The 27,411-nt window shown below is 52.5% G+C and overlaps 9 protein-coding genes across 9 annotated transcripts; 6 read left to right on the forward strand and 3 right to left on the reverse strand.

Annotated features, from left to right (window-relative positions):
- Positions 1-676: 676 nt before the first annotated feature.
- On the forward strand, positions 677-3,515 carry BO94DRAFT_612947 (uncharacterized protein; the record flags this gene model as incomplete). The annotated part of the gene is made up of 7 exons (XM_025616692.1): positions 677-1,209; positions 1,323-1,666; positions 1,713-1,843; positions 1,899-2,013; positions 2,038-2,130; positions 2,188-2,362; positions 2,404-3,515. Exons 1-7 carry the CDS (start codon positions 1,152-1,154, stop codon positions 3,513-3,515), a joined length of 2,028 nt encoding a protein of 675 aa, XP_025470909.1. The 5' UTR covers positions 677-1,151.
- Positions 3,516-4,401: 886 nt separating this feature from the next.
- BO94DRAFT_612949 (uncharacterized protein) lies at positions 4,402-5,232 on the forward strand (the record flags this gene model as incomplete). Its single annotated transcript, XM_025616693.1, has 1 exon — positions 4,402-5,232. One exon carries the CDS (start codon positions 4,402-4,404, stop codon positions 5,230-5,232), a length of 831 nt encoding a protein of 276 aa, XP_025470910.1.
- Positions 5,233-9,406: 4,174 nt separating this feature from the next.
- On the forward strand, positions 9,407-12,442 carry BO94DRAFT_532111 (BRCT domain protein). Its single transcript, XM_025611056.1, has 7 exons — positions 9,407-9,464; positions 9,518-9,579; positions 9,654-9,930; positions 9,990-10,603; positions 10,650-10,926; positions 10,978-11,058; positions 11,105-12,442. Exons 1-7 carry the CDS (start codon positions 9,443-9,445, stop codon positions 12,124-12,126), a joined length of 2,355 nt encoding a protein of 784 aa, XP_025470911.1. The 5' UTR covers positions 9,407-9,442; the 3' UTR covers positions 12,127-12,442.
- Positions 12,443-12,982: 540 nt separating this feature from the next.
- Positions 12,983-15,979, reverse strand: BO94DRAFT_458175 (mitofusin; the record flags this gene model as incomplete). Its single annotated transcript, XM_025607776.1, has 5 exons — positions 12,983-13,341; positions 13,395-14,235; positions 14,311-15,442; positions 15,513-15,561; positions 15,646-15,979. The coding sequence occupies 5 exons, from the start codon at positions 15,977-15,979 to the stop codon at positions 12,983-12,985; spliced, it is 2,715 nt and encodes a 904-aa protein (XP_025470912.1).
- A 437-nt stretch (positions 15,980-16,416) lies between these two features.
- BO94DRAFT_532113 (ESCRT-III subunit protein DID4) lies at positions 16,417-17,866 on the forward strand. The gene is made up of 5 exons (XM_025611057.1): positions 16,417-16,481; positions 16,530-16,823; positions 16,883-16,943; positions 17,023-17,283; positions 17,353-17,866. Exons 2-5 carry the CDS (start codon positions 16,636-16,638, stop codon positions 17,479-17,481), a joined length of 639 nt encoding a protein of 212 aa, XP_025470913.1. The 5' UTR covers positions 16,417-16,481; positions 16,530-16,635; the 3' UTR covers positions 17,482-17,866.
- Positions 17,867-17,944: 78 nt separating this feature from the next.
- Positions 17,945-19,683, reverse strand: BO94DRAFT_543405 (Protein kinase domain-containing protein; the record flags this gene model as incomplete). Its single annotated transcript, XM_025613136.1, has 4 exons — positions 17,945-18,493; positions 18,573-19,075; positions 19,131-19,160; positions 19,218-19,683. 4 exons carry the CDS (start codon positions 19,681-19,683, stop codon positions 17,945-17,947), a joined length of 1,548 nt encoding a protein of 515 aa, XP_025470914.1.
- A 2,022-nt stretch (positions 19,684-21,705) lies between these two features.
- On the forward strand, positions 21,706-23,658 carry BO94DRAFT_458992 (uncharacterized protein; the record flags this gene model as incomplete). Its single annotated transcript, XM_025607819.1, has 2 exons — positions 21,706-22,763; positions 22,830-23,658. 2 exons carry the CDS (start codon positions 21,706-21,708, stop codon positions 23,656-23,658), a joined length of 1,887 nt encoding a protein of 628 aa, XP_025470915.1.
- A 526-nt stretch (positions 23,659-24,184) lies between these two features.
- Positions 24,185-25,549, forward strand: BO94DRAFT_322453 (triose-phosphate isomerase TPI1). Its single transcript, XM_025606908.1, has 6 exons — positions 24,185-24,340; positions 24,437-24,716; positions 24,770-24,844; positions 24,946-25,058; positions 25,113-25,327; positions 25,380-25,549. Exons 1-6 carry the CDS (start codon positions 24,303-24,305, stop codon positions 25,406-25,408), a joined length of 750 nt encoding a protein of 249 aa, XP_025470916.1. The 5' UTR covers positions 24,185-24,302; the 3' UTR covers positions 25,409-25,549.
- BO94DRAFT_572663 (mitochondrial distribution and morphology protein 10) lies at positions 25,448-27,274 on the reverse strand (the record flags this gene model as incomplete). Its single annotated transcript, XM_025614933.1, has 3 exons — positions 27,091-27,274; positions 25,885-27,023; positions 25,448-25,549 (listed from the first exon to the last, which is right to left on the reverse strand). The coding sequence occupies exons 1-3, from the start codon at positions 27,185-27,187 to the stop codon at positions 25,448-25,450; spliced, it is 1,338 nt and encodes a 445-aa protein (XP_025470917.1). The 5' UTR covers positions 27,188-27,274.
- Positions 27,275-27,411: the final 137 nt, after the last annotated feature.

Genomic DNA, 27,411 nt, shown 5'->3' on the forward strand with positions numbered 1-27,411 from the left:
ACCACCCTGAATGTCTGCCGACCGGTGCCTGTTGCTACGGTGAGTCCTTTCTCTCTCTTCGAACCTATAGATAAAACCTGATTCTGTCCGGTGGTCTAACCCCTCCAGTCAATATTCTACTAATAGTCCTCCATTCATAAGTCCTACATTGGACCCACACCAGCTGCATGGTTGCCACTACTCAATATCTGCAGTGCGCTCTTATATAACGCCACGTCGGTGAGAATGGATAGTAAGCCGATTAAGGTTCGCAGCTATCACTGTTGTGGCTATGTCATTACGGCACCAATTCAAAGAACGGCCACAAATATCTCTCCGACCGATGTGACACATCAGATCGGACGCGAATTCCCGCCCAGTCAGACAGAAATATCATTGAGGTGGAGATCATGCTGATGGCACTCAAATAACTGCGGACGGAGAACCTGGGAGCTTGGCATGAGCCCTGATGTCAGAAGAATACCGACACATTCATTTTACCTCATCTTATTTCTCCCCATCTAGAACTTCACGATGTGAACTCAGTCTGATTTCGATAGGCTCAAGATTGTGAGACAATCCAGGAGCTGTTATAACATTAAACTCTATTTTGTGAGCGTCATTCTAGACATTGAAATATTGTTACCGCCGATTGGGCTTGGACAGGGAGGCTAATTCGGACGGAGTGGGATTCATCCCCCGGCCATGGCATTGAATTGAAATTACACCTCTACGATATTGGCTTCAATAACTGTCAACTACAGCCCGCCGTCTACCACTGGTGCGCATGAGATTTCCGGCTATGCTCATAGATGTGTATCAAACAGTAGCATCCAGTGGTGGCTAGTGTGCAAGTGCGAGCTTTACCCGCGTTAGACTCCAGAAGGTCTCGCTGCCGGTCAAAGGTTGTTCTGGAACATGGAGCTGTTTGGGTTTCAAAAGCTATTTTCAGGTCCTAAGCTTAATCTTTGGGCTTTTATTTTGATTCTCTTTGATTATTATATCTCACGCACACAAGATTTATGATGAGATATGGCTGAACCCAGGCCGAACAGCAACATAAACAGTTGACTATCTTGGGGGGCTCTGCTTGAACAATAACATGCATATAGCCAGGGGGCTTCTGGGGTGAAAGGGTGAATATTAGGAGTATCAGCAAATTTGAATTGAATATGACTGAGATTCTATGGTTTCTAACCTACCCTTCCACGGCGAGCAAGCGACAGCTTTGTAGGAATCTGAGAGACCGATCAATAATAGCCTCCAAGTGACTGCCGATGCAGCCCAGACTGCTACTAATGTACATACGACCAATGAATCTTACCCTGAACGACTGGGTATAGTCCGTCCTAATGTCGGCCGAAGCGAACAAGATGCCCGGAAGAAGCTAGAGCACCTTTGGTTCCATGAGTACGAGGATTTACGAAAGGAAAATGAAGGTCTTGTTCGCTCATACGAAGAGAAGTGGTATATCAATTTGGCAAGGCCAGAGGACCAGCAAAGGGTAAGGGATGGGAATCTCCAGGGCCTGTTGGAAGAGGTGGTGTCTGAACAGGCGGGAGAGCTCGGAAGTGCTGTGAAGAAGATCGTGAGCACGATCATAGAAAACAAGGATTCAGTCTCCCAAGCAGTAGCTGGAAGGCCTTACGCTCAGCTGGCCTGGGGAGGGGTTCTGGCTTTACTTATGGTAAGTATAGTCTAGCGGAGATATAACAAGCTGACTTGAATTGCAGGCCGCCTCACGAGTGCTGACAGAGCCTCAACATGCAATTGAGGGTCTCGATCTGGTGACAAATATCCTTCTACGGCATCACCTAGAACAGATCAACTTCAAGAGTTTGTATGAGGCTACAATTCTAGAAGGGTACGTCCTCGGAATCCATCATTCTTTGCTGGGCTAGCTAACAGTTTATGAACAGTGCAAATGCAATCAAGTGTTCCGAGTACCTCATGAACAACACCATCAAGCTTTACACCGGGATTTTGGAATATCAGATACGGCTTGCGGAGCAATGCTATAGCCACCGTGTGATAGTAACCATCCGGAATGTTTTCTAGGTTGATGACTGGGGCGACATGACGAAGAAGCTCCGGAGTGTTGATAAGCGCATTGTGCAAGAGCTAAAAGCCCAAAAGGAGGCGCGTGGACAGGTAAGGAGCTTCCTAGGCAGGTTGTTCGTATGCTGACTTCTGTCCTTGGCGGTCGAGATCGAACGGAGGCTTCACGAAATGCATCCAGTTACTCGTGCAACATGGGCCCGGCTCAAGGAGGAGCCGATCTGTCATGAGGGAACACGAACAGAAATTCGACGAAGGATTCACGAATGGAGTGAGGATTCAAAGGCAAAGCCGATCCTATGGCTGAGCGGGTTACCTGGAACAGGTAAATCCACAATTCTGAGGACAATCGCGGCCGATCTCAAGCTATCGGGTCCAAGAAAAACATACAGGACCGATCCGTGGAGGATCAGTGGCAAGATTTTATCCACGGTCCTCTGTCCTCACTGGAGGCCATCTCCCCCAAACCGATCATCATACTTGACGCAGTCGATGAGATTGAGATGGAAGATGAAACCGTCGGGCATCTCCTGCAGCGCCTAAGCGAGACCGAGCGACTCGTCTTTCTCATATCCTGTCGTTCCGAGAGTCCATCACGCTTTCAAGGGCTGGAGCATATGGTTCAGGAACTAAAGCTGGGGAAAGTTGACGTTAGCAACAAGGCCGAGAATGACATGACTTCTGTCATAAGGCATGAGTTAGCCAAAATCTCAGCGGGACTTCCTGATCTCGCACCAGACGTTCTCGGACAGAAGACCATCAAGGATCTTGCATCGAAAACGGAGGGTTTTTCCGTCTATGCAAGCTTTATTTGCCGATTTCTGAAGACGGCAGACAGGAAAGGTCAGCTAAAGCGTCGCCTTGAACTAATTCTAGCGGAGAAGCCAACCAGTGGGCCATCGATGAGCATGAATCAGCTGTATGCGGAAATCCTCGGCCATGTGATTACCAAGGATTTGGAAGACGACGAGGAAGTATCCTCGTTATTCCAAAGGTTGGTGGGAGCAATGGTCGTGCTGAGACAGCCGCTCTCGGTCCCGTCCCTCAGCAGATTGATATCTGTTTCAGATGAAGATAGTGACTATATCATCTCGAAGCTGCGCTCAGTTATTGAGATAGCCGACTCGGAATGTCCGCCGTCATTCATTCATGAATCCTTTAAGGAGTACCTCCTTGACAACACCCGATGCTTGGATCCAATCTTTCACATCAGGAAGGAGACACAACATGGCGAGCTCTTTCGCAGTTGTATGAGAGTAATGAGCGAGACCATGAATGGTGATGTCCGTCATGTCCAGGATTCTAGCTCCACGAGGGCCTCTCCCCGGGAACAGTTGCCACAATATGTTGAATATGCGTGCATGTTTTGGGTGGAACATCTGTCCCGGAGCGGGTTGGCCTTCAAGTCAGAAAGCCATACGGTCGAAAACTTTTTGAAACGACACTTGCTGCACTCATCTCTTGATAACCATTACTAATGAGTATAGATGGGTTTTAGTGATTCTCTGATGGGGTTCATTGACGATGCATTACGTTTTCTAAGGCAATTCGAGAGGATTATCGAGACAAAGCCATCGCAGATTTATACCTCGGTTCTCAGCTCGTGTCCAAAAAAATCACGCATCCGGAAGACATTTATACCTGAGACCTAGCACAGTCTAATTTTCCCCCGACGGCCAACACCTAGTGGGAGTGCTGAAGCGGCTAACGGGCGCTCGATGGACGAGTGAGATCCATATATGGGATACAACAACACGGATGTGCCATATTCTACCTGTCACTGTATGGAAGTTCAAAATCTCGCAGCAGCAGCAGCAGTAGTAGTAGTCGCATGTGCCGTTAACAACCGAGAGGAGGTCCTTAATCATTGAACGGCTTCTCTGTTGCACCAGATATGGACAGATGAAGATTGTCTATCCAATGAATAGTACTGTACAGAGCTCGAATGTTAAATTTGAGACTGTGGTGCCTGAGAAGGTAGGATACTGCTTTCAAGGGAAACCCCGAAGCCCTTTATCGTCAGCAGAGCCATCTGGACTGATCTGTCGCTAGATTTACGGATGGAGTCGGCGGTTGATTGACAGTCTCAGTTTTATGTTCAGTCGTGGCTGGTATGCTGATGAGTGGCATCTTGCCCTCACGCACATCATCCGAGATATTCCCAAGGGAATCACCGCAGCTGACCCCTGGGTCTCTTGGTGGTTCTCCCAAACAATGGGCAACTCTTTGTTTATTCGATGGCACATGTCTTTTGATGACCACTACATTCTTTGTTTTAAAGGGCCGACAGGGTTCCCTTCATGTTATCTTCAACCTCTTTGATTCAAGAACTCGAAGAACTCATCAGATTGGCCACCACGCAGTATGCGTCTCTCGTCCATATTCCGCAAGCTGTGTGGTGGAAGTCATACAAGCCCTCGCTCACCCTGTCCCACCCTTTCGGATGAACCAGCCAGCGTGTCTCCATCCCCTCCTGAGCAGCCATCATCGCCTGAACTCTTGGATGATGATGTCTATTACCTCCTTCAATTACCACACGAATTACTCTTTCTCTGCTCCAGCTATATGGATCAACAGAGTCTGAACTACATCACACAAACCTGCATATATACTCATCGACTTACAGCCAAGTTTGATTTAACCACTCGCCGTGCGCCAACCCACGCATATGCCGAGTGGTATGAATATCGCATTCGGAACTCTGCGGTGATGCCATCTAGATATCCCGAGCCCCTGAGAGACGCCGTGGTAGAAGGGAACTATCATCAAGTCCATAAATGGCTCGAAGAGCACGCGGATCCTAATTCTTGGGATTTACGTGGAACTTACATGCTGGTCCATGCTATACAACAGGGTCACTACAATATCACCCAACTCCTACTACGATTTGGCGCGGACCCTAAACGTGAAGAGGCGTTAACATTAGATCACGTCATAAGCCGCCTTTATTTTAATCGCCCAGTTATTGACTGGTTCGAACTGCTCCTTCCTTATGGAGCGAAGTTTAAGAAAAGGGAAACATTCGAGTTGCTTTGGGCGACGGGAAGGGCCGATCTCTTGCGACAAGCATCAAGAAATGTGCCGGATATTGCTGATATAGATGGCCTTCTTGAACAGGAAGTCAACCCTGATAGAAGGGCCCCGACAGAGTACTTCAACGGGACATATGTCGGTCCAGATGGCCGCAATCATTAATTCGTTAGTGGCAGACTGAGTCGCGAGAGACTCATGTCATCATCCAGAGCGATGCTTGAGGCCCTCATAGACGCGGAACCCAGGGTTATGACCCTGCAACTTGGAGAGTACACCTTGGCTGACTACGCTCTCCGGCAAGGGCGTGTATCCTTTGCTTTAAGCTTACTGGAGAGGGGAGCTTCCAGCACCTGCTGGTATTTGGAGTATGCTGTGAAATACAGCAGATGGTCCTATAGCCACTATTTCAGGGGTGTTGTATGTCGCTGTTCCATGCACTATACCCGAGGGGTTAGCCAGATATATCAAAGAATGCATGAAATGCAGGGTGAATTGAAGCATTATTTTCTGTAGGTCCACCACCACCACCATCACCATATCTCCCCTCCAACTCTTCCATCCGTTCCAAGTCTACGTCCTAATTTATTACTACTAGAACGGACTAGTACATCTGAAATAGTATACAGACCATCTAAACCCTTTTCCTTTTTCTGTTTCTTTTTCCTTTCTTTAGTTCTTTTTTCTTTTTTATTTTGCCGAGTTGGTTAACAGCACTTGATATATGTCTCTTACTAAATCGGATATTTGTTTTTCTCTATCTCGACTACCAGCCACAGGACTTTTATACAACGAATATGAATAGTGATTAATCAATGTCAAAGAATAAAGATATGAATATTCTCATTCAGACATGTCATGTAATGATAAATAAAAAACCCTCCCCCCCCCCCCTCCCCCCGGGGGACATAATGATTAATATCAACCATACAAATGCCCTAAATACTCTTCCTCCTCCTCATCCCCAAACTCATCATACACCCTCGACTTCTTCGATTTCGACTTAATCACATCCGTAATACTCACAAGCTTCGAATAAAAATCCGTCACCTTCGGATGAACCATCACCTTACGCGCTTCGAACCGCGTAACCTGAAGTCCCGCTTTCGACGTAGCACGACTCAAAGCCACATAGGCCTGGCCCTTTTCAAACACTCGGCCTAGATCAACCTTCACCCGTTGTAGGGTCTGGCCCTGGGCTTTGTGGATGGATAAAGCCCACGCCAGGATCAGAGGGACTTGTTGGCGTTGGGCCTGGACTTCGCCGTTGGGAAGCTCGATCTTCCACGTTTCCGGCTGGCAGAGGAGATGGCGCTCGGTTCCGTCGGGCTGGACGAAGCAGACGAGGGGCCATTTGCGGGTGACTGTGATACCTCCTCCTCCGTCTTTGTTGGCGTTGGCCAGGGGTTTGAGCTTCTTGCGAGCTCGTGCCATCATCTCGTCGTCGCTGTTGTCTCCTGGGCCGCCGGAGAACTCGTTCTCGTTCTCAATGTAGTAGTCGAAGGTGGCTTCGTCCATGAAGGCTACGACGCGGCCGATGGAGCCGTTCACGAGTGTGTCTTCCATGTTTTTGATTAGCATGACTTGTGCGCCCTTTTTTAGGTGGATTACTGGTGCTGCCATGCAGTTGGCTAGTAGCCGTTCTCGGAATTGGGTGTCTTGGATGGTGCCGGAGTCGACGGCTGTGAAGGTCATCATTTCGCCGGAGAGGCGTGTCATTCGTGCGCTGTTGGCGCTTTCGACTTCTTGGCGGGTTGGGAATCTGGAGATGTGAGTGTTTGCTTGGTGTTGGGTTGGTAATGGGGATTTGGGGGGGAGGTTACAGTTCGGTGGCCTCGAGGGAGTCGTGAAAGTCAAGCGGTCGAGATAGCTGTTTGAAGGTTTCGACAGTGCGGGGAGAGATCTTTCCAAGTCGGAGCTCGTTGAGCATGTCGGCGAACTCGGGGTCTCTTTGACGGAAAATGTGGGTGAGAAGGATGGTGTGTTGGATGGAGGTATTCCATGTAGCGGCTGCGAATGCGAATTTGGCTTCGCGGTTCCCCCCTTCTGGGACCGGGGGCAATTGGAAGAAATCGCCAGTGACGACAAGCTGGATGCCTCCGAATGGACGACCGTTGTTCCGAATCCGTCGTGCGATTTCCTCCAACTTGTCGAAGAGATCCCCGTCTACCATGGACACCTCGTCAACAATCAGGACCTTGGTGCGCATCCAGCGATTCCGGGCCTTTTGGTTCTTCTTGATCTAGAGGTTGTTAGTGAGACTGTATACTCGGTTAATGGTAGATGCTGACCTTCTTTACAAGCTCTGGAACAGGCTCTTTACCCAACCCAATACCTGCGAAACTGTGCAGAGTCACACCCTCAATGTTGCAGGCGGCAAGACCGGTAGACGCCGTCACGGCAACCCTGTCCGGCTCTTTCTTGTACTTGTCGCGTAGTTTCTTGATGATCTCTCTCATAAGCACCGACTTGCCTGTTCCAGCAGAGCCCGTGAAGAAGATACTCTTCCCTTGCTGAACGACCGCGTCGAGGACATGGCGCTGCTCATCGCTAAGGAAGATCGACGCCACCTTGGGGCGAGAGTTGTGTAATTGGCCGCTTCCTTGCGCTTTCATAGTCTTGTTCTGCCGACGCATCTCCCGCTGTTCGTCTTTGATCGTGCTCGCCGTTTTATTCCACGGAGCGGTTTGTTTCGGACGCACCGGTGTTTGCGGGTTCATAGTCGGAGCTTCTGTCGCCTCTTCCTTCAGCCATGGTAAATTCCGCGGCTTCCTGGTCGGTTGTTGGAAGTGAGAAGGTGGCGAGGAAGACCATGGATATTGTACACTGCTTGATGGCGGGATGTTGTCATCAGGCATCGGGGGGAGATCCGGATACTTGATCGTCGACAAGTCCTTGTCAGGCGATGTTAGATCAACGATGGGGATCTCTTCGTCTTGCGCCTGGAGAGCCGGATCCTCGGCAGGTTCGAGTTTCCGGACACTCGGTCGTACAATAGGCGCCGGGGGAATAAACGGATCGGGCTCTTCAAAGTCCAAATCGTCATCGTCGTCGAAATCGTTTTCGTCGAAGTAGACCTCATTATGGAGGGAGCCCAAGTTGGAGTCTCGGGTGGTGGTGGCCATCTCGATCTTGCGCTTGACACCCACTGACGGCGGGGGAGGTTTTACTGAGGCACTCCCATTACTGCGCATCAGAGTGGACTGCAGCGGAGTCCCCGATGCTGCGGAATGGTCCTTGACGGCTTTCTTGAACATCACCGCTTCGTCCCCAGCCAGCCAAGTTCGCGATGTCGAGTATCTAGAGGCACGATGCGACTTCAATAGGGGCCCATTTGACAAAACCTGACGGAGTATACCTGGGGGAGGTGGGCGCGGCCTGGAAAGGTACATATACTTGAATTATGGGCACTTGAAAGAAAGAACTCGCCTGCGTTGATCATCTATCATTAATTATCAATTAGAATGGGGAGAATCGCCGCGCCTTCGACGGCGCGTTGGCCCGATACGCGCCGCGCCACTCTCTCACGTGACGCCGATAAGGGCTGGTCAGAGATGCCCTAACCACGTGCCACTGCGGGTCCTTCTAGGCTTCCATCGATGCTACATCGTACAATTGGCTTGCAATAGCTTATGTTGACGTCCTTGAAGCCAGCATGTGTAGCTTCATGGGGGTGTCGTACAACGGCCAGTTATATTATGTAGGAAAGCAAGCTTTCTTTTGACAGAGACAGGCCGTCCAACCAGCTTTGCGCTGCATAGATTCGCAACTCGACGTATTGAGACTGGCATGCTATCTTGGGTATGCTCATATTAGAAGATTCACTGGCAGTCCCATGATCCGAGCAACCTTGAATTCTACCTTTTATAGTTACGGCAAACAAGCTGCTGTTGACTTATAGCCGCCTCCTCATTTGTCGATGATTCAAGACTAGACACCTACCCTTAGCTTACAATAAGCCAACCTACCACTATCCCAGCTAGGCTGTGGAGCAGATCTGCCGTTGGCCTTTTATAACTAATTACTACCAGACCCTTATCTAAAGCTTGTCTCCCGATGGCTTATGCACTCGCGCTTTTATTCATAGACTATCTGCACGATGCGTGGCAAATTGCCATCATCTTATTGGCCGCAAATACCATGACGAGCGCAATTCATACATGGCATATGCATTATGCACCAGAAACAACCTTCAATCCTTCGAGAACCTTGTTTATAAAATACACGATCATCGTGACAGCCACATTGCTTGTCTGCACGACGGGAAACATCAGTCACGTGACACCGTATAATCAAGACGCGCTCCGCGCGGAGGTCCGAAAGTGAATCTGCAGACCGGCGCTCGACATCCACGCTGCTCTGCCAATCATGAAGCATGGCAGAGAAAGACACCTCAAGTCAGTATTGATATTTTCCCGGTCGATCAAGGAGAAAAACTGACTCTATCCAGACAAGGAGCGTCCTCTCGCGGGGGTAGTCCTCTGCTTTACCTCCATCCTACCAGAGCAGCGGGTTCGTACTACCTTATCTCTCCTACCTCGTCTGCTTCACAAGACCGAAAGATGCTGATATGTACTGTCGCGTAGTCTGAACTGGCTATCGTTGCCAGTCAGATGGGAGCAACCCACAAGTTCGACCTTACCTCCGATGTCACGCATTTACTTATCGGCGAGGTCAACACCCCGAAATACAAGTTTGTCGCGCGCGAGCGAGCGGATGTTACCGTGCTGAAACCGGAATGGGTCGAAGCTGTTCGCCAGTCATGGATGCAGGGAGGGGATACGGACATTCGCGCTCTGGAAGACCAGTACAAGTTCCCGACGTTTGCAGGACTATCGATATGCATAACGGGGTTTGAGGACAGTGAGTAGGGATTATCGACTTGATTACGGCAATGGAACGAGGCTGACGCGGTGCCTTAGTGTTCCTGCGGAATCACATCCAGGATACGGTGACTGCACACGGTGCTGAGTTTCGCAAAGATCTCACGAAGACTATCACCCATCTTATTGCGAGGAATACCGAGGGTGAGAAGTACAAGTTTGCAACCCAGTGGGGTATCAAGATCGTCACGTTGAAGTGGTACTCGGATAGTCTTGAGCGAGGAATGGTTCTGGAAGAGACTCTATACCACCCTCTGTTACCTGAGGAGCAGCAGGGCGCTGGTGCCTGGAATCGATTGCTGCCTACCCCGAAGCCGAAGGTACCAGAAAACGAGAATCCGTCGAACCCGAGGCCGAGGAAACTGCGCAGGATTGCTAGCGCCAAACTGGGTGATCAGAATGAGGGGATCTGGGGCGATATTGTAGGCACGGGTTTCGACAGCAGCGAGCCGAAACGTCCCAGAGAGAGTCAGCAGAGGAGTCAGAGTTTGATCAAGAGTGCTTTCATACTCCAAGAGTCCCGGTCCTTTGCGAGCGAGACCACTTTTGCGGAGGTGCAAGAGCGTCCGCAGCCCTCGGAAGCAGCTGTGGAGCGTCGCGACGGCTTCTTGGACGGCTGTTACTTTTTCATTCATGGGTTTTCTACCAAGCAGGTACGTACGTATAACCTTTGTTTTCTTCATCTTCTGACCTTTGAAGACCAATGTCCTACGTGATCACCTTGCCTTTAACGGGGCACAGCTGGTAGGTTCGATGAGCGAATTCTCTCGACCGGACATACCCAAACGGGGCCATGGGCTGTACACGATTGTGCCCTACAAGATGCCTCGCGCGCAGGTTCCATCTACCGATGATCTAGCTTTTGAATGCGAGATGGTGACGGACATGTGGCTGGAAAGATGCCTTGACGCGAAGACGCTGGTGCCGCCAGAATCGCATGTAGCCAACACCCCGGTGCCTTCGTTTCCCATCAAAGGTAACTTCTCACTCGACTTCCCTGGTCATTGACATTGACTTAGAATGGCAGGTTTCGCCGGAATGAAAGTCTGCTCTACGGGCTTCTCCCGTATCGACCTCCTCCATCTGTCGAAACTAGTCAACCTGATTGGTAAGTTGCCCTGATCAACTTACCATTCCCTATCTAATATCCCCAGGTGCAACATACCACGAGTACCTGACACCCAACGCCTCCATCCTTATATGCAACGGCACCGGCTCCGTGAACCCCGACAAACTACGACATACCCAAGAATGGGGCGTGCCAACCGTCTCCGCCGACTGGCTATGGGCCTCCATCCGGGGCGCACAGAAACAACCAGTCGACCCATACCTGATCCAAAAACCACCCACGCAAAGCAGCAAGTCTCTAGAACCACGAGCCGGCTCTCGCTCAGAGCAACAAAAACCTCCTCCCAACAGTAACGAGCATCCCACGCACTCACGCCCCCGACACGAACCCGAGCAACCCAAACCAAGCATCACACACCACACGCACAACACATCCTCCACATCCTCCAAACCACCTCCTAAGCCATCCCCTATCAAAGCCCCGAACGCTAACACCAACCCCTCACCCACCATCTCAACCTCCCCCCCCCTCAAACGCAAACCCTCCGACCAACCCTCCACCACCACCACTACCACTACATCAACCGCCCAATCCGCCCTCAACCAAGCCGTAAACGGCCTCCTCAAACACGCCCCCAGCACCACCTCAGCCCCCGATCGCCCCCGAGGCCGCCGTCCCCTCCTCGGCCGCGCCCCATCCTCCTTCTCCCTCGACCACCACCCCAAACACTTCTCCTTCTCCCGCGCCAGCTCAATCGACACCCTCAACGAAGACGGCTGCGGCAGCGCCCTCGACTCCTTCCCCAATTCCAACACAACCACCGACCGAAATCCCTACACCAGCCGATACGAATACCACTACCCGGAGCAACACGGCATCCAAGACGAAGACGAAGAGAATGACGCCCCCGTCATGACACAATTAGATTACGAGGATCCGGATGCCGTCGCGATGCGGGAGAAGTTTCTGCATCAGGCGGGGAAAATCGTCGAGAAGAAGAAGTCCTCGGATGGGGTTGCCGAGGGGAGATTGGTTCCTGGGTTGGAGAATGCGGTTTGGAGTACTGGACGGAGAACAAGGGCGAATAGGGTTTTGAATGATTTTTAGAAAGGGGGGTTTGGGGTTGGTGTGGGTTGGTTTGGGTAGTGGTTTTGGTTCTGTCTCGAGATTTAGTGTTTGAGGTCAGTGCATGAGTGGTGAAGAGAGTGGGTATGTGGCCTTGACTGCCTACTATTCTGTTCAGGTTCTGGGTATGGGATGTGGATTGATTGTTCGATTGCATGACTTGGCGTGGCGTGGCGTGACATGGCATCTTGATTAGCTAGCTAGCTAGGTAGGGTATTATTCCATCTTGAAAGATTAGTTCTTTACAGTCTCCTCGAGTATCACCTAATACTATACCAGCTAGCAGGTACCGACCGATTCAGAATAATTTAAAAATACCATCACTAGAACTAAAATAAGAATAACCAGTTACCGCAACCTAACTAACCAGGCACTGCCTGAATCTATCTAATACGAATAAGCTCAAAAACAAAGTGCAGAGCAGAGCAAAGCAGGCATAAGCAAGTGTGATCATGTTATGCGAATCAGCTTTAACGCCAAAACACGACGCCGGAATCAATAGGGAAACTAACTACTCGATCATTCATGAACCTCGGCACACGAGGGTCATGAGTGATCGGAAGAAGACCAGCCTGTTGAAGACGAGACGAGACGAGACGCAAATGAGAATGGGTGGTGAAAGTAGTAATATAAGTAAGGTACTGAAAGAAGTGGGAGGTTGAAAGTGAGAAGTGGTGTGATGTACAGGATGGGATATTGAAGAAAGGGGGGAATGGGCAAGCGCCAAGCACGACCGACATTCTCTCAAACAGATAGGGAATAGTAGAGTTCGTACAGCGTCATTATTTTTTATACAGGGAAATAGATGGGGAAAGAAGATTGGGGTTTAGGGGCTCGGTTAGGCGTGGGCTGCTAGGGCGCCGGGCAGAGGTGCATCGAGGTCGATGTTGTCCACGGATGTCCGGTTCTCGCCGCTCTCGCGGAACAAGTTCGAGAAGTACTTGCAGGCCGCTTCGCTCTCGTGCTTTGTCTTGCTGACTTCGTGCTTGCGTCGGCCGAGGTCTTCGATGTCTTGTGCGAGGCTGGTTTGGAGGTTGCCGGCCGGGAGACGCAGAATGCGGCGGACTTCGGAGGAGATGCGCGTGGCGTTGGAGTGGACGTAGTCCATCTCAGAGAGGGTGGCGGCAAGCTTGCGTGAGAGACGAGGGGGGAGGGTCGTTGGGATGGACGAGACCATCCATGCGGCAGTCAAAACGGCTGATTCGGTTAGTTAGTTGATGTGCAAAAACAATACGTGGGAAGATACTCACCAACTGCCATGACACCGGGAATGAAAAGGCGACGCAGGTTGTTCGGTCCCAGGAACTTGGCTGCGCTGAACACGCTGTCCACCCAGCTTCCACCAAAGGCGCGGCCTCCAAGGACAGTCACGGCAGTCATAGCCATGCCTGTACCGGCCACCTTCTCTTGCCGCTCCCAGATACCGGAGATGTCGAAGAAGTCCAAGAGTTCCACTTCCGTGTGGACTTGCCTGGCGAGCGTGTGGCGACGACTGCGGCGGAACATCATATCCGCGCGGAAGTTCAAGGGGGCAAACTTGTCCTCTCCGACGTGGAGGAGACCGATGTTCTGGATGAACCCGACGCCCTTCACCGTCTTGTCACGAGCGTAGTCCTCGCAGTCTGTCACGGACGCAGCAATCTGCTCCAACATGGCCACCTTCAGGTCCTCAGCATACTGGAATGCGGAAAAGACACCCGGGTATTCAACGCCCAGGTCGGCCTCGGAAACACGAGCGATGGTTTCACCCAGTGTAGACCGCGTGTGGTTGTAGACATCGTCGCAAGACTCGTCAACGAGCTTTTCGACCTGATCACCAATCTCAACCTTCTTCTTCTTGCCATCCTCGTATGCCGGTTCAAGCTCCGCCAGCTCGTCCGTAACACGCTTGAGCTCGGTCTGGGCCACATCGCGGTTCACCGAGGCCAACGAGTTGAGGTCTGCAAGCAGGTTCAACAGATAAGTCCTGGCCGGGGCAAGCTTCGAGCGGGAGCGCTTTTCCAGGACAAATCGCCGCAGAGAGCCCTCCAGGTTTTCAAAGTCCTGAATCTTCTGCCTCTCCTTGCCCTTTCCTTTATCCTTTCCTTTAGGCTTGTAATCTTCATCGTCCGAATCATCATCACCGCCACCACCGCCAGAGCTCTCAACCGAAACCGGGGGTGCGACTGGGATAGCATTGCTCGAAACAAAGTGCACAAGCTCGGCCGCCTCCTTGTACGTGCGAGGGCTGAGCTTGCCAATCTGATCCAAGATCATGCGCTCACAACGCTGCTTGTCACGGATCTGGTCGAAGCCGTTGACAACAATAAACATATAGGCTTTCTCATGAGCAGCATTAAGAATGAATTCCTTTGCCGAAAGAGTGAAGTGGTTTGCAGCGGAAACCACAAAAACGACAACGTCAATCTCCTCCTGTCGGGCAAAAACCGCGGTCGTCTTCAAAGAGTCCGAGTTCAGACCAGGAGCATCGATCAGAGCAATATCCACGACGCCGTTGTTGAGAAGAGATTCATCGATCGTCCGCACGTCCTTCACGTAGACCTTGCACTGCATATACTTGGAGTTATCAATGACGATGTTCTCCAATTCATGAAGGCCATACACATCATAGGTACTCTCATCGTTGCGGTTGTAATGCATGTCCTTGTGCACGGCATGGACCTCCTCGAGACCACTGTTCTCCCGAGCATCGAGAACCTCGCAGAAGATGCTCGTGCATGGTTGCTGATCCTCCGGGAGAACCTTGCGACGCAGCAAAGCGTTACAGAAAGTCGACTTTCCTGCATTGAGATCACCAGTGATCAAGACCTTACTAGACGTATCCTCGATTCGATCGCGCAGCGACAAAAGATGCTTGATGCTCTGACTAATCTTTCCGTCCAACAGCGAAGCGATCGATGCCTTCTCCAGCGAGTGTACCAGCTCGGCCTGCGACAGAGCACCCAGCTTCAAATCCAACTTGAGAATAGAAAACTCTTGCGCGATCTGCGGGCTCATCAACCTCGGCTCGGACGGGACGCGACGCTCCGCAGCAGCACTCGACTCAGCCAAATCCTCGCCACCGGTCATTGTGGCAGCGCGTCGGATCGATCCCGGACGGGGGAAGTCCTCCGCCTCAGCGCTCGCATCTCCGAAGTACGACTGTCTCTTCTGCAAGCCGGGCTTCGGCACAGGGGAGCCGGGGGCGCTCGGGGCGGAGGGATAGTGGGCGGGCCATTGACGGTTCATGTCCTGGAGTTCCTTGAGGGTTTCGATGGTGCGCGAGATCGCACGAGCGAGCTTAGTCCGGTTCGAGTTGCTGTAGGATTAACACACATCGGTCAGTTATGCGCCACCAAGAACCCCCGTAGGCAAATCACATCACATACTATAATAATTGATGAACATGGCTCGCGACAACCTGTTTCTCATGCTCCGCTATAAATCAAAATCCACCGGTCAGCTCTCTCCATCACAACCAACTTCATTCCAAAAGAAAATCCACCAAGGCAGGCGACAAACCAGCAGGATTCCACTCTCCCAAATGCGCAGGGCTACGCATAGGCGTCGGTCTATCGACCATCAAATCCGCCCTCCAGTCGAGCCCAGCATCGCCACCACCCATCACACTCCCACCCGTAATACTCCCACCATAACCCGAGTCCTCATGCAGGGAAGCCATCAAAGAGGTCGCGCTTTCAGAGGTCGCACCATTCCCGACGGTCATGTATGCAGGCGGGGGTCTCGGAAACGACTCCTCGTTGGCGGGCGACTGCGGCGGTGACGGACGATAACCAGACGACGACCCCTCACCGGCAGAAGAGGCGCCTTGGCCGGGGAAATACTCCTGACTCATGGCGAGATAGACGTGGGTTGTTGTTGATGTTGCATGGGCCGAGAAATCAAGCAAGCAAAGCAAATAATTAATAAGTTAACAGCCGGTGACGCGAGGCAAAAGATTCCGGCAGGGAAAACCCGAAAGGGGTTTGGTGGGTTTTTTCGGGACCTGCATGTGACATTCATCCGGTATCGTGGTGGTATTGATGCAGATAGTGTATGGTAATATCTGTACCGAGTATGGTAATTGATGTCACTGCGATTGGGACCAGATTAGCTAGCCAGCACCGGGTCGAAGCCTAATCCGTTCCATTCCATCTATTCGGCCTCTCTTTCCCCTCTTTGCGTCGTTTGCTCCTTTGCTATTGACACGGTTTGCTTGCTCGGCTCCAGGCTGGATGGGATATTAGTAGTTGATCCGATTCTCTCTTGTCCCGGTCTTTTCACTTGCTATTGATTGATTGATTGATTGATTGATTGATTGATTGATTGATTGGTGTCGATCATCGCCCATCATGAACGTAAGTCTATCTATCTATCTATCTATCTATCTATCTATTCATATCCAGACAACCATGCAATCAACCAGCCCGCACTCCCTCCCCGTCGCAGACTACACCCACTAACTCACCTACCCAACCCATCTAGATCGTCGAGTGGGCATTCGGCAAGCGCATGACCCCCGCCGAGCGGCTGCGCAAACACCAACGAGCTCTGGACCGAACACAACGCGAACTCGACCGGGAACGAGTGAAGCTCGAGAATCAGGAAAAGAAGCTAGTGCAGGATATCAAGAAGAGTGCGAAGAATGGGCAGATAGGAGCTTGCAAGATCCAGGCCAAGGATTTGGTGCGGACGCGGAGGTTTGTCTTTTATCCTCTCCCAATCCAATCTTCCCGGTGTGCTGATAGGGAGGATCCAGGTATATTCAGAAGTTTTATCAGATGCGGACGCAGTTACAGGCGATTTCGTTGCGGATTCAGGTACGTGTGGTCCTTCCGAGGAGAGGAGGGGGAGGGTGGATGGATGGATGGCTTACGTTAATGGTGGTGATGGGGATAGACGGTGCGGAGCAATGAACAGATGATGCAGTCGATGAAGGGGGCGACGATGTTGTTGGGGAGCATGAATCGACAGATGAATTTGCCGGCGCTGCAGCGGATTGCGATGGAATTTGAACGCGAGAATGATATTATGGATCAACGACAGGAAATGATGGATGATGCGATTGATGAGGCGACGGGGCTGGAAGGGGAGGAGGAAGAGGGTGAGGATATTGTTAAGGAGGTCTTGGATGAGATTGGTGTGGATCTTAGCCAGGCGGTTAGTGTCCCCGGTAGAGAGTCGAGGATTGGATGAGTGCATGCTGACTTGTTCGGGTTGTCTTTACAGCTGGGTGAAACCCCTACGGATATTCAGAAGACGGCCGTGGGTGAGACAAGGGTGGCGCAGCCTGTTGGTGCTGGGGGGAATACGAGTGATGATGACCTGCAGGCGAGACTTGACAGTCTTCGCCGATGATGATGTGTGTTTCGGACAGTTTATACTATTTCCTCTTGTTTCTCTACGGTCCTACATTTACTTTTTTTTTCTCTCTCTCTAGGGTTCCGGTAACTGGGTTTGCATTAATTCTGGCAGCAATATGAATTCTCAACGACGGATTGTTTTTCCTCTCGTTTTTAAAGCCGACACTGTGCTGAGGAAGTGAAAGATTTTGACATGCAAAGATTGACCACCGCCCGGCTGTGGGTTTTGGTCTATTTGGTGAGGCGTTTGACTGCCTAGAAACCATAAGCCTGCCTATAAATACTGATGTCACACTCGTGATTGGATCAGAAAGAAGGATCGAATATGGAGGTGGAAACCATGTACTCCAAACCATGGGGGGCCCTGTGGGGGCCTTCCAATCCGGTCTCGATGCCTAACAAACTCATGACCTGCATGAGTCGTCTGCGCCTTGTGCAGTTCATCTGTGACCCTTCGTCTATGAGGGTGGGAATGGCGGGCGCTGAAACTCCTCGGGGCTGTGAGAAGTCCATTGACCGAACCAAGGAAACGTCGCCATCATTTCGATAGACGGTCGTTCTTCCGGGTTCTTTACGAACATCATCCGCAGCGCATCCACGCAATCCTGAGATAGATTTTCAGAAATCGGGAGATCCTCGTTGATGATTCTACCGCGTCGCTCTCGGACCTTCCCCAGTCGCCGGTAGTCGATCCCATGTGCCATATATTCGGTTATCCCCCCGATCAGTTCGTCCCACTCTTTCTCCTCCCAGGGTGCAAACCCGTGGAGGAGCTCGTAGATGATGGTTGCCAACTGCCAGCAGGTGAGCTGGCGGACGTCGTGTGGTATATCAACAGATGCTTCAACTTGGTTCTCAAATTTCCTGAGCCAGTGACTCTTCGTAAGCTCTATGGCAAGTTCGGGAGTCATAGACCTTTCGTATGAGGGGATGTAAGCAGTCTTATGCATGGAGAAGTCTTGATCATTCACACCGAAATGAAGCAGCCCCAAGTCTATCATACGCGTCTATTGATTCGTGAACGGGTCAGTAACATATCCAAAGGAGGAATGAGATGGGGGCAGGAAGAGAAAGAAAAAACCATACATTCAGCTGCTCGTCGACCAAGTAATTGCCATGGGAGAGGTCGGTGTTGCAGATGCCCATGTCGTGCAGATAGGCAATTGCTTCGAATAGGTGAGATGCCACTTTGCAAGCCTGGATCTCGTTGAGGCTTGTCTGTTTGCGATTTATAAGTTTGGCCCCATTGCAGACGGCCTGATTCTTTGCCTCCTTCAGCCAGTCATGTATCGAGCCAGACGGGTCATAAGGCCGGCTCTGGGCCTCCTGGTCGATCTGGGCTTCCATCACCATGGCTGAGAAGTTCTGGTGGGAATAGACCGAGTCCAGCTTCAGGAACCTGTCGAAACCATTCACAAGGAGCAGTATGAAGGCCTCAATCGGTATATAGCGCAATCTTAGGTCCTCTGGGTAGTAGAGAGGGGCCAGGGACGGGGGGTTCCCGTAATACGGGACAGGATTTACACTCGCATTGATGGTGGTCAGAGGCTCCACCTTTATCGCATAGAGCTTATTGCTTTTATCCTCCGCTATAGTCCAGGTCAGCAAGGCAACGAGGTCAGGTCATGGAGGCTGAATACCTACACTTATGCGCTAGGAAGACAGCCCCATATGCTGTGGGTATTGGTTAGCTGGGCACAGAGACGTGAGGTAAGCAGACACGACACATACATCCAATCCCGAGGATCCCACGGATAACGAAGTTGTCCTTTATATCCGGACATAAATTGGCATAGTACGTAATAGCCGCTGCCAGGTTTCCATCATGGTCGGCTACTGTTGACCCATGGGCATGTATATGATACTGGTACTCATAGCTGTCCGTTCGGTGCTCACCATTGGTGAATAGATGGCTGCATTTAGAGACTTCTCGGTCCTCCTGTCTGGCCTTCATGCTGGCCGAGTAGCGTCGTACGAGGATTTCATGAAGCCGTGGTTGGTTGGCGGCGAGCTCACTCTGTGGGTCGAGGAGATCATGGATAACTGTCGCTAAACTGGGCGGCCAATCATAGATCCAGGGGTAGGAGGCTCGATGATTCTCGGTTGTCATGCTTTGCTCACATGTGAGATCCCGGACGAGATCGAGGAACTCGGAGCTCCAGCCCAGCTGGGACAGAGATCCGGGGTTGGTCGTCATGATAAGATTAGAAACAAAGGGGGGGAAAATTAATGAGGCAGGAAGATAGAGATAGCGAGCGAGTTGCTGTGATCGAATACATGGATTCCATCTGGACGACATGAAATATATGATAGTTCATCAGGAGGTCGCTTGCATGCCGGATAAAGACCGTAGACAATCCGGGTTCATCAAAATGAGGGCTTTGTTTCGGATTAGCCCTTGTTAGACCAGAACGAGCACCTGAGGCAGCTTCGTTGTTCGGTTTCTTTCATTCGACTCGACTCAATGAAAATTCGAGAGCAAAGCCCCTTGTTTGAGCCGATGGACAAAGGCCGACGCCTCAGCTCTAGTACCAGCGGCCATGTCTTACAAAAGAACTGGGCCCTGTAATCACGGGGCATTGCCGGTAGACAGCCAGCAGCCAGCAGCCCGGCGGGGATTCCCACGGGTGCCCATTATTATTCATCGCTTCACCCTGTATCGTAGGAGCCATATCCGGTTCCAATATGTACTAAATATATACACCCGACCCTCTAATAGATATAGGTAGAGGAAGGGTGCACGAGTCGATTGCCACCAATCACAGACAAGCCAGCTGCAGGCCAGGCCCAGCTGAGGCCCGGAGCACCTGCAGAAATCCGCCGTGAGTCACAGGCTCTGAGCCTATCAGCAAGGCCCAATAATTATTCTTCCCTTGGTTATCGGAGGTCGATGACGCTAACCCCCTCCTAAGATTGAAAAGGGGGGGGGGGTAGAAAAGTACGGCCAGACGGAGGAGAGGTCTTTTTCTTTTGGATGACCTTCATTGCATGCTGCACGATCGGGAGACGAACCAGGTATGACGCGCTGCGCCTGCTGGAGGGATGGAGGATGTCAGACATACATAGTTAGTATCTATGTAGATACTAGATAGATACATACAGTAGGTAAGTATGTATGTAGGGAAGTGGATGGATCCACTCTGCTTGGAGATGGAGTGAGAAGAGTGAGAGAAGAGTGAGAGAAGAGTGAGAAGAGGGAGAAAAGGGAGAAGAGTTGACTCGTTGCGAGCAAATCCTTGGCTGCAGGAGAGTCCTCTGCGACAGGCCAATCAGCACTGTGGGAACTAGAATCACATTGTTGGGCCACCGCGCTGAATGGAGGTTAGGCTGCAGCATTCCTCTCGCTCTGGCTGAGAACCTTGCTTGTTTCTTCATCTGGATCATGCTGGATGCTTGCCTATCCGTCATCGCCTACCTATCCCACCTCAGATAGTTCGTCGTCGTTTGTTCGCCTTCGGAGGATGTTGGGTGTTGTTACCTGCTGCATAGCCCCCCCTTCTTTTTCTTTTCCCCCCAAATCCATTGCGGCTGAGGAGGCAGCCTGGAGCAATACGAAGGCTGCGCAAACAGTCCACGAGTGGGAAAGTTACACCCATCCCAAGCATCGTTGGATTTTTGCGAAAAGGAGGGAGGGCAAGGGGATGGGAACGAGTCCGGCGACGATGGCGAATGGAAAGGCGCCCAAGGAGCCACTGGCGCCCTGCTACTATCTATTTCATTCCATCATGGAGGGACCTGCGCGCTTTTCCCCTGGTCCTTCATTTCGACTCCGCATCGTGATTGAACCGTTCCCGAGGTCACAAGCAAAATCGCCAGTCGCTTCGCCGCCATGAAATCCCGAGTCTTCTGGGGTTGGATACTTTTCTCGCCCTGGGCATGCAGTTCCCGAACTTAATGGCGAGGCAGAAAGCACCAGGGATCTTCATGTCCTGAAACAATATTACGTCTTGTTTTTGCTGCGAGCCCGCCGACTTTACAAGAGGCCAACTGACCCCTCCGTGGTCCTTCTGGCTCGCTCGGAGATATAAGGATGTAAGATGCGTCCGTCCTTTTGACCCCGCCCCTCCCCAACCCCGTTTTCTCCGATTCCTTCCTAGGCTCCTCTTCCTCCTCCTTCTCTCTGCTGTGGGATTAACCGCTTTGCTCTCGCAGATCTCCCAAGCGCCCGGCGACGGTGGCCGCAGTCTCTGTGTTCCCATCAGGAGCGGAGTATTACAGCATGGCGGTCATCAACCACAACAACCTGGTGCCCCCGGCGCCCCCGGCTCATCATCCAGCTGCTCGCCCGAATGAGGCCCCTCGTGTGGCGCAGGCTGTCTCTCCACGCCCCATGAACCCCGAGTATCTGGTCCATCAGATGGGCCGGCTTAATGTTCAGCCCGAGAGGCCGCCGGCTGCCAACCACCAAAAGCCAAAGGATGCCAACCCCGTCGAGGAGATTGATGCCCGCGCACCCTTCTACTACCTGGGGTACACCTTCTTCAAGGCCGATGCCCTACCCGGGCACAAGTCCACCTGGAGCCAGGTGGAAAGGGCGAAGATGAACCTCAGCCAGACCGACCTAATCAAGCTAGTGCACAAGCGAACTAAGAAGACCCCCATCGCAGAGCAATACCAGTCCCTGTCCAAGGTCAAGCGTGCGCATGTGGATAGGTTGATCAGTGAACTCCGGAAAAGCGACCCCCATTTCGAGTGGACGTGCGTATATGTAAAGGAGGATGAGAAGCCAGTCAAGGGCAAGAATTCCCGCCGCGGTGATTACGAGACGCTTTCCATGAATGTCATTGTCATACGGAAGGCTACCGATCTCGTGTTCCCCAAGATCCCTGTGGACGACCATGTCGATGTGGACGCTCTTCCCAAGCCCAAGGACAGGGCGCCAACTCACGTCCACAATCATCCATCGGAGCCTGGATCCAAGCCGATGCCCAGAAACATGCAACCCAGTGAGCCGTTGGTCGGGCCTACTATCCATCAGGGGCCGATGCCACCGGCCATGAACAATGTCCAGCAGCCACTGCCTGCCAGGTTCCACCCCCCACCTCCCCAGCCCCCTCAGGGATATCAGGGACCAAGACCACATATGGCCCCGGGACCTTGGCCGTGGATGCACGCGATGCCAGCCGGCATGCACTCGCACCACCCTCCATCTGGAATGCCTGGTTCTACAATGCCTGGTTCTGCGATTCCTCGTTCTGGGATGCCTGGCGCTACAGTCCCGATGACCGCAATTCCCCGTCCTGCGATGCCTGGTTCTGCGATGCCTGGCCCCGTAATGTCTGGCCCCACAGTGTCTGGTCCCGTGATGCCTCGTCCCGCAATGTCTGTTCCTGCGATGCCCAGTCCCGGTAATGCACACATAGAGGCCCTTACCAATGGAGTTCGAGGCATCCCCATTGCACCTGGCATACCGCATCAAAGGCAAGAACTCGATCCCCGCCCCATCCTGCCAAACCAGCCAGAGACCTATCCTGTGGGCAAGGTAAATGCCCCAGCTTCGGCGGAGGATAAGCCCGAGAACATCAGGCCTGCGACCCCAGCAGCCGAGCCCGAGTTAGAATTGGGAGTGGAGTCTAGCAGCGTGGGAGATGACGAGTCAGTGTTTGACTTCGATGACGAGAGCTCCGTAACCGACAGCTCCGATGAGGAGCTAGAGCTGGCTGATAAGCCCCAGCCATGGCGAGGCAGTCTGTATCGTCGACACTCGACCCCGAGGACCAAGCCTTACCGTACCCACTATCGAAAACAGCCCCAGAGGAATGGTTCGGACACCAAATCGGGCCGTTCTGAGTATCCAACTGACTGCATCGACGTGGTGCCCGCCGATAGTAAGCATGTCGACCCACGGACCGACAGTGGCCCTGGTCAGGAAGTCACACGGCCGGCCCGGGACCGACCCAAGATTATCCATGCGCCTGTCAGTGCTGACGACCTGGAGCTGGAGCAGCTTCTGGACGAGAGAAATGAGCGATTCCGAGGTGGGCGGGTGCGGAATGATATTCGGACACGAATCCTGGATGACCGCGAGGCTCGACTGGAGTTCCGCGAACGGATGGTCGAATACCAGGCCCGCATGCTGGAGGAGAGGGAGCGGCTGAACGAAGCATGCTACCTGGGTCGACGCATGTCCCTGCGCGAGCCGGGAACATTCTATGCACCTCGACGGTACTAGGTATATGCCGGAGGGTCTTCCATGACCGAAGGAGGGTCGGAGTTCGCTTCATTGTTTTTCCCTGGTGGTGTGCATTTTCGGGTATTGTTTCGGGTGCTTAAGGGACGGAGTGGGTATACCATAACGTCATGGGAGGGGACTGGTACGGGTTAGAGAAAGACAAAAGTCAGTAGCTGCCGTTCAACCGCACTAGGAGTTCTTGTTAGGAATGTTATGAAACTGGATGTCACGCGGAGAGTTGCCCATTCCTAATGAACACACCGAGAGGGTGTTAAGGTAGATGAGGAGGAGAAGAGCAAGTAGTAGTAGGTAGGAGGGAGGAGTAGAGGACTGACTGACTGACTGAGTGAGTGAGTGCCAGCTCAGCAGCGAGTGACTTATCGATAAGCCCCGCCGAGCAGCATCCATTCAGGAGCCCCGGTGCACGGCGGCTGCCCCTCTCTGCCCCCCTCCGGCTGCCTCGTCGTCATTCACCCTTCCGGTTCTTCTTCTTCTCCTTCTTCTCTTCTTCTTCTTTCTCTCTTCCCTTTCTGCTTCATCCTTGCTTTTCTCCCCCTTTCTCGCTCTTCTCTCTATCTTCCAAAATACCCCTCTTCCGTCACACTCCCCGTCTCTTCCACTACTCCTACAAACCCCTCTTCAAAATGCCTCGCCAATTTTTCGTGGGTGGTAACTTCAAGATGTATGAGACCCTCGTCTACCCCGCCAGATCTTCCAGCAGATGCTTTCGCAACGAGCTGGCCGGCTAACGAATGACTTCTTTGTCCCCCAACCACAGGAACGGTACTGCGGACAGCATTACCTCCATCATCAACAACCTCAATGGGGCCACCCTGGACTCCTCCGCCGAGGTTGTCGTCTCTCCCCCCACCCTCTACCTGCTCCCTGCCCGTCAGGCCGCTGGCGACAAGATCGGCGTGGCCGCCCAGAACGTCTTCGACAAGCCCAATGGTGCTTTCACCGGTGAAATCAGTGTCGAGCAGCTCCGCGATGCTAAGATCAACTGGACCATCATTGGCCACAGCGAGCGCCGTGTCATCCTGAAGGAGACCGACGAGGTAGGCCACCCCCGGTCATCCAGCCCCATGGTTGAGTTTGCTAACAGCACTAGTTCATCGCCCGCAAGGTCAAGGCCGCCATCCAGGGTGGCATCAGCGTCATCTTCTGCATCGGTGAGACTCTTGAGGTATGTGGGCCCTATCCCCCCCGGACTTAATTTTCCCGCGGCTACCCCTCTTCGAGCTCGCGGTGACCCGGTGGGTGAATGGAGACTAATGCAATCCACAGGAGCGTGAGGCCAACAAGACCATCGATGTTGTTACCAAGCAGCTCAACGCTGTTGCCAAGGAGCTCTCCAAGGAGCAGTGGTCCAAGGTTGTCATCGCCTACGAGCCCGTCTGGTAAGTCCTTTTGTCTTGGATTGGTTGGTTGACGCGCGCGCTAACCCCATGCAGGGCCATTGGCACCGGCAAGGTGGCTACCACCGCCCAGGCCCAGGAGGTCCACGCCGCTATCCGTCAGTGGCTCATCGATGCCATCTCCGCTGAGGTATCGGAGAACACCCGCATCATCTACGGTGGCTCCGTCAGCGAGAAGAACTGCCGTGAGCTCGCCAAGGAGGCCGATGTCGACGGTTTCCTGGTTGGCGGTGCCAGCTTGAAGCCTGCCTGTATGTTTCCTTCCCTGCAATCGCACAGACACAGTCACTAACGGTTTGGTAGTCGTCGACATCATCAACGCTCGTCTGTAAGCAATTAACATATTGATTGGACATGTGATATGATATCCGTTATCCGTCCGCCCAGCACCACAGCATCAGGCCGTAGGACTCTCCGATGCCAACATGCGTGAGTTGGGTCCGGGCGGAGCATGAAAAATAACGAAGGACGTACTGGTCGTCCAGTAAGCAAATAAAAAGAATATATAATAAATCAAACTGAATGCCAACAAACTAGACCAAACACCTTGCCGTTCCCTCTCCAACCTGCAACCTTCTATCCGCAGCCCTCTATCTACTATGTCCAAACCACTCTATTACTTATCAGTAGTATCTTCATAACACATGTCTACACATCCAACCCCAGATCACGATGAATACAACACCGAAACCCCCACCCCCCTCCAATACGACTTCCCCAAGCTCCCTCCCCCACCACTCTGCGCCCCCGCCGCAGTCGCATACGACGACGTAAACGAACTCGGCCCCAATCCCACCCCCGCACTCACCAACAACTCCTTAGCCCGGCCCTCCCACAACAACCGCACATTCCACGACTGATCTACCCGGATCTTCAACACAGATTCATTCTCCTGTTCCTCCTCCTTGATAGGTTCGGGTTGAGGAGAAGAGATGGTAGATGACGGAAACACGCTCTCGCGCATTTTTCGTCGCGCCCATTCCAAACCGTCGTCATCCGGGTTACGTTTGCTCTTGCGCCAGAGTTCGCAGCCCGCGACCATTTCGCTTTCCCAGCTGTAGACGTTGAAGCCGAAGCGGGAGCTGAAGGCTAGGTTTGGGGAGGCGCGGAGGGAGTAGGTTGTTGAGAGGGAGCCGGTTAGAGGGGTCAGGGTTAGGGTTAGGGTGTAGGGGAAGGTGGAGATTGGGGTGTTGTTGGGTTGGGTGGATGGAGTTGTAGATGTAGAGGTGGAGGTGGATTGGGAGGAGGGGATGTCTGTGGCTGCGGGGAGGGTACTGAATCGTAGGCCGGTTGACATGCCAATGAGGGATGATACGGGGGAGTAGTATGCTTCTGCGCCGGCGGAGAGGAGCGACAGGCGCGCGGAGGATGAGGGCCCGTCGCGTGGATCCGGGCCGAAGTTCCATAGTCCGCGCCAGCCGAAGAGAGCGTTGTCAGTGCTGAAGAGGTACTCGTTGTTATATTTGCCGGTGTTGTGGGAGAGTTGGGCGAGGAGGGAGGCTTGCGGAGCGGATTTGGAGAGGGGCGGGCCTCGTGTTGAGCAGACGGCCAGGGAGAGCTGCATGGTGGGGGATATGCGACGTAGGAATAAGGCGTTTAAGGTTGTCGGGGGAGGGAGATGAAGGGTTGCGTGGAAGAGGGTCGCCTTCTTGCCGATGGAGACTTGGTAGGCGTCATTGTTGAGGTCGTTAAGGATTGATTCTGCAGTGATGTCCTCGATTGGGGCTATGGGGGCTTGCACTTGGCGGTAGCCCGGGGAGAGCTTGCGCAAAGGGATCAGGGCACTTTTGCTGGGGGAATTGTCGAGAGGAACGGTGCTGAACAGGTAGGAGACTGAGCCATCGATCAGGCCGACGGTGCCGAGGGTATAACTCGTCGCGAAGTGCGGAGTGGACAGGGACGAGAGATGGACGCGGAGACGCTCTGGGGTTGAGAAGTCGAGCAGCGCTGTGTGAAAATAGTTAGCGCACCTTCTCATTCAGACCGAGTGCATCGGATCGACTGGTCTACATACACTGAGCCGTGGCCGTGAGGGACGAGTATGAATTGTCGCGGTTCCAATTCGTCGCCTCGGCGAAGGCGAGTTGGATGTAATCCATGAAATCGAGCATTGTCGGGACTGTCAACGAGGCAGCAAAATAGATCAGGCAGTATCACCCATCCGACTGATCAACATCCCACGCACCACATGGTAGCCTGTTCAAACAAGGAAGAGGGGAAGAGGGGAAGATGAAGTATGCCGGGGAAGTCGAGGGCCTCCATTCATTGATTCATTAGCTCATTGCCCGAAGCAGCCTAGTGCAGACGGTGTCCGGATAAGCCCCGCAACAACAAT

This window comes from Aspergillus sclerotioniger (genome assembly GCF_003184525.1).
Source record: "Aspergillus sclerotioniger CBS 115572 chromosome Unknown BO94scaffold_5, whole genome shotgun sequence".
NCBI lineage: Eukaryota > Fungi > Ascomycota > Eurotiomycetes > Eurotiales > Aspergillaceae > Aspergillus > Aspergillus sclerotioniger.

Coding starts and splice junctions, on each gene's coding strand:
- BO94DRAFT_322453 (XM_025606908.1), top strand. CDS start 24,303: ATGCCTCGCCAATTTTTCGTGGGTGGTAACTTCAAGAT. Junction 24,845..24,945: donor GCATCGGTGAGACTCTTGAG/GTATGTGGGCCC, acceptor TGCAATCCACAG/GAGCGTGAGGCCAACAAGAC. Junction 25,059..25,112: donor ATCGCCTACGAGCCCGTCTG/GTAAGTCCTTTT, acceptor AACCCCATGCAG/GGCCATTGGCACCGGCAAGG.
- BO94DRAFT_532111 (XM_025611056.1), top strand. CDS start 9,443: ATGGCAGAGAAAGACACCTCAA. Junction 9,465..9,517: donor GGCAGAGAAAGACACCTCAA/GTCAGTATTGAT, acceptor GACTCTATCCAG/ACAAGGAGCGTCCTCTCGCG. Junction 9,931..9,989: donor CATAACGGGGTTTGAGGACA/GTGAGTAGGGAT, acceptor GCGGTGCCTTAG/TGTTCCTGCGGAATCACATC.
- BO94DRAFT_532113 (XM_025611057.1), top strand. CDS start 16,636: ATGACCCCCGCCGAGCGGCTGCGCAAACACCAACGAGCTCTGGACCGA. Junction 16,824..16,882: donor GATTTGGTGCGGACGCGGAG/GTTTGTCTTTTA, acceptor GGGAGGATCCAG/GTATATTCAGAAGTTTTATC. Junction 17,284..17,352: donor GTGTGGATCTTAGCCAGGCG/GTTAGTGTCCCC, acceptor TTGTCTTTACAG/CTGGGTGAAACCCCTACGGA.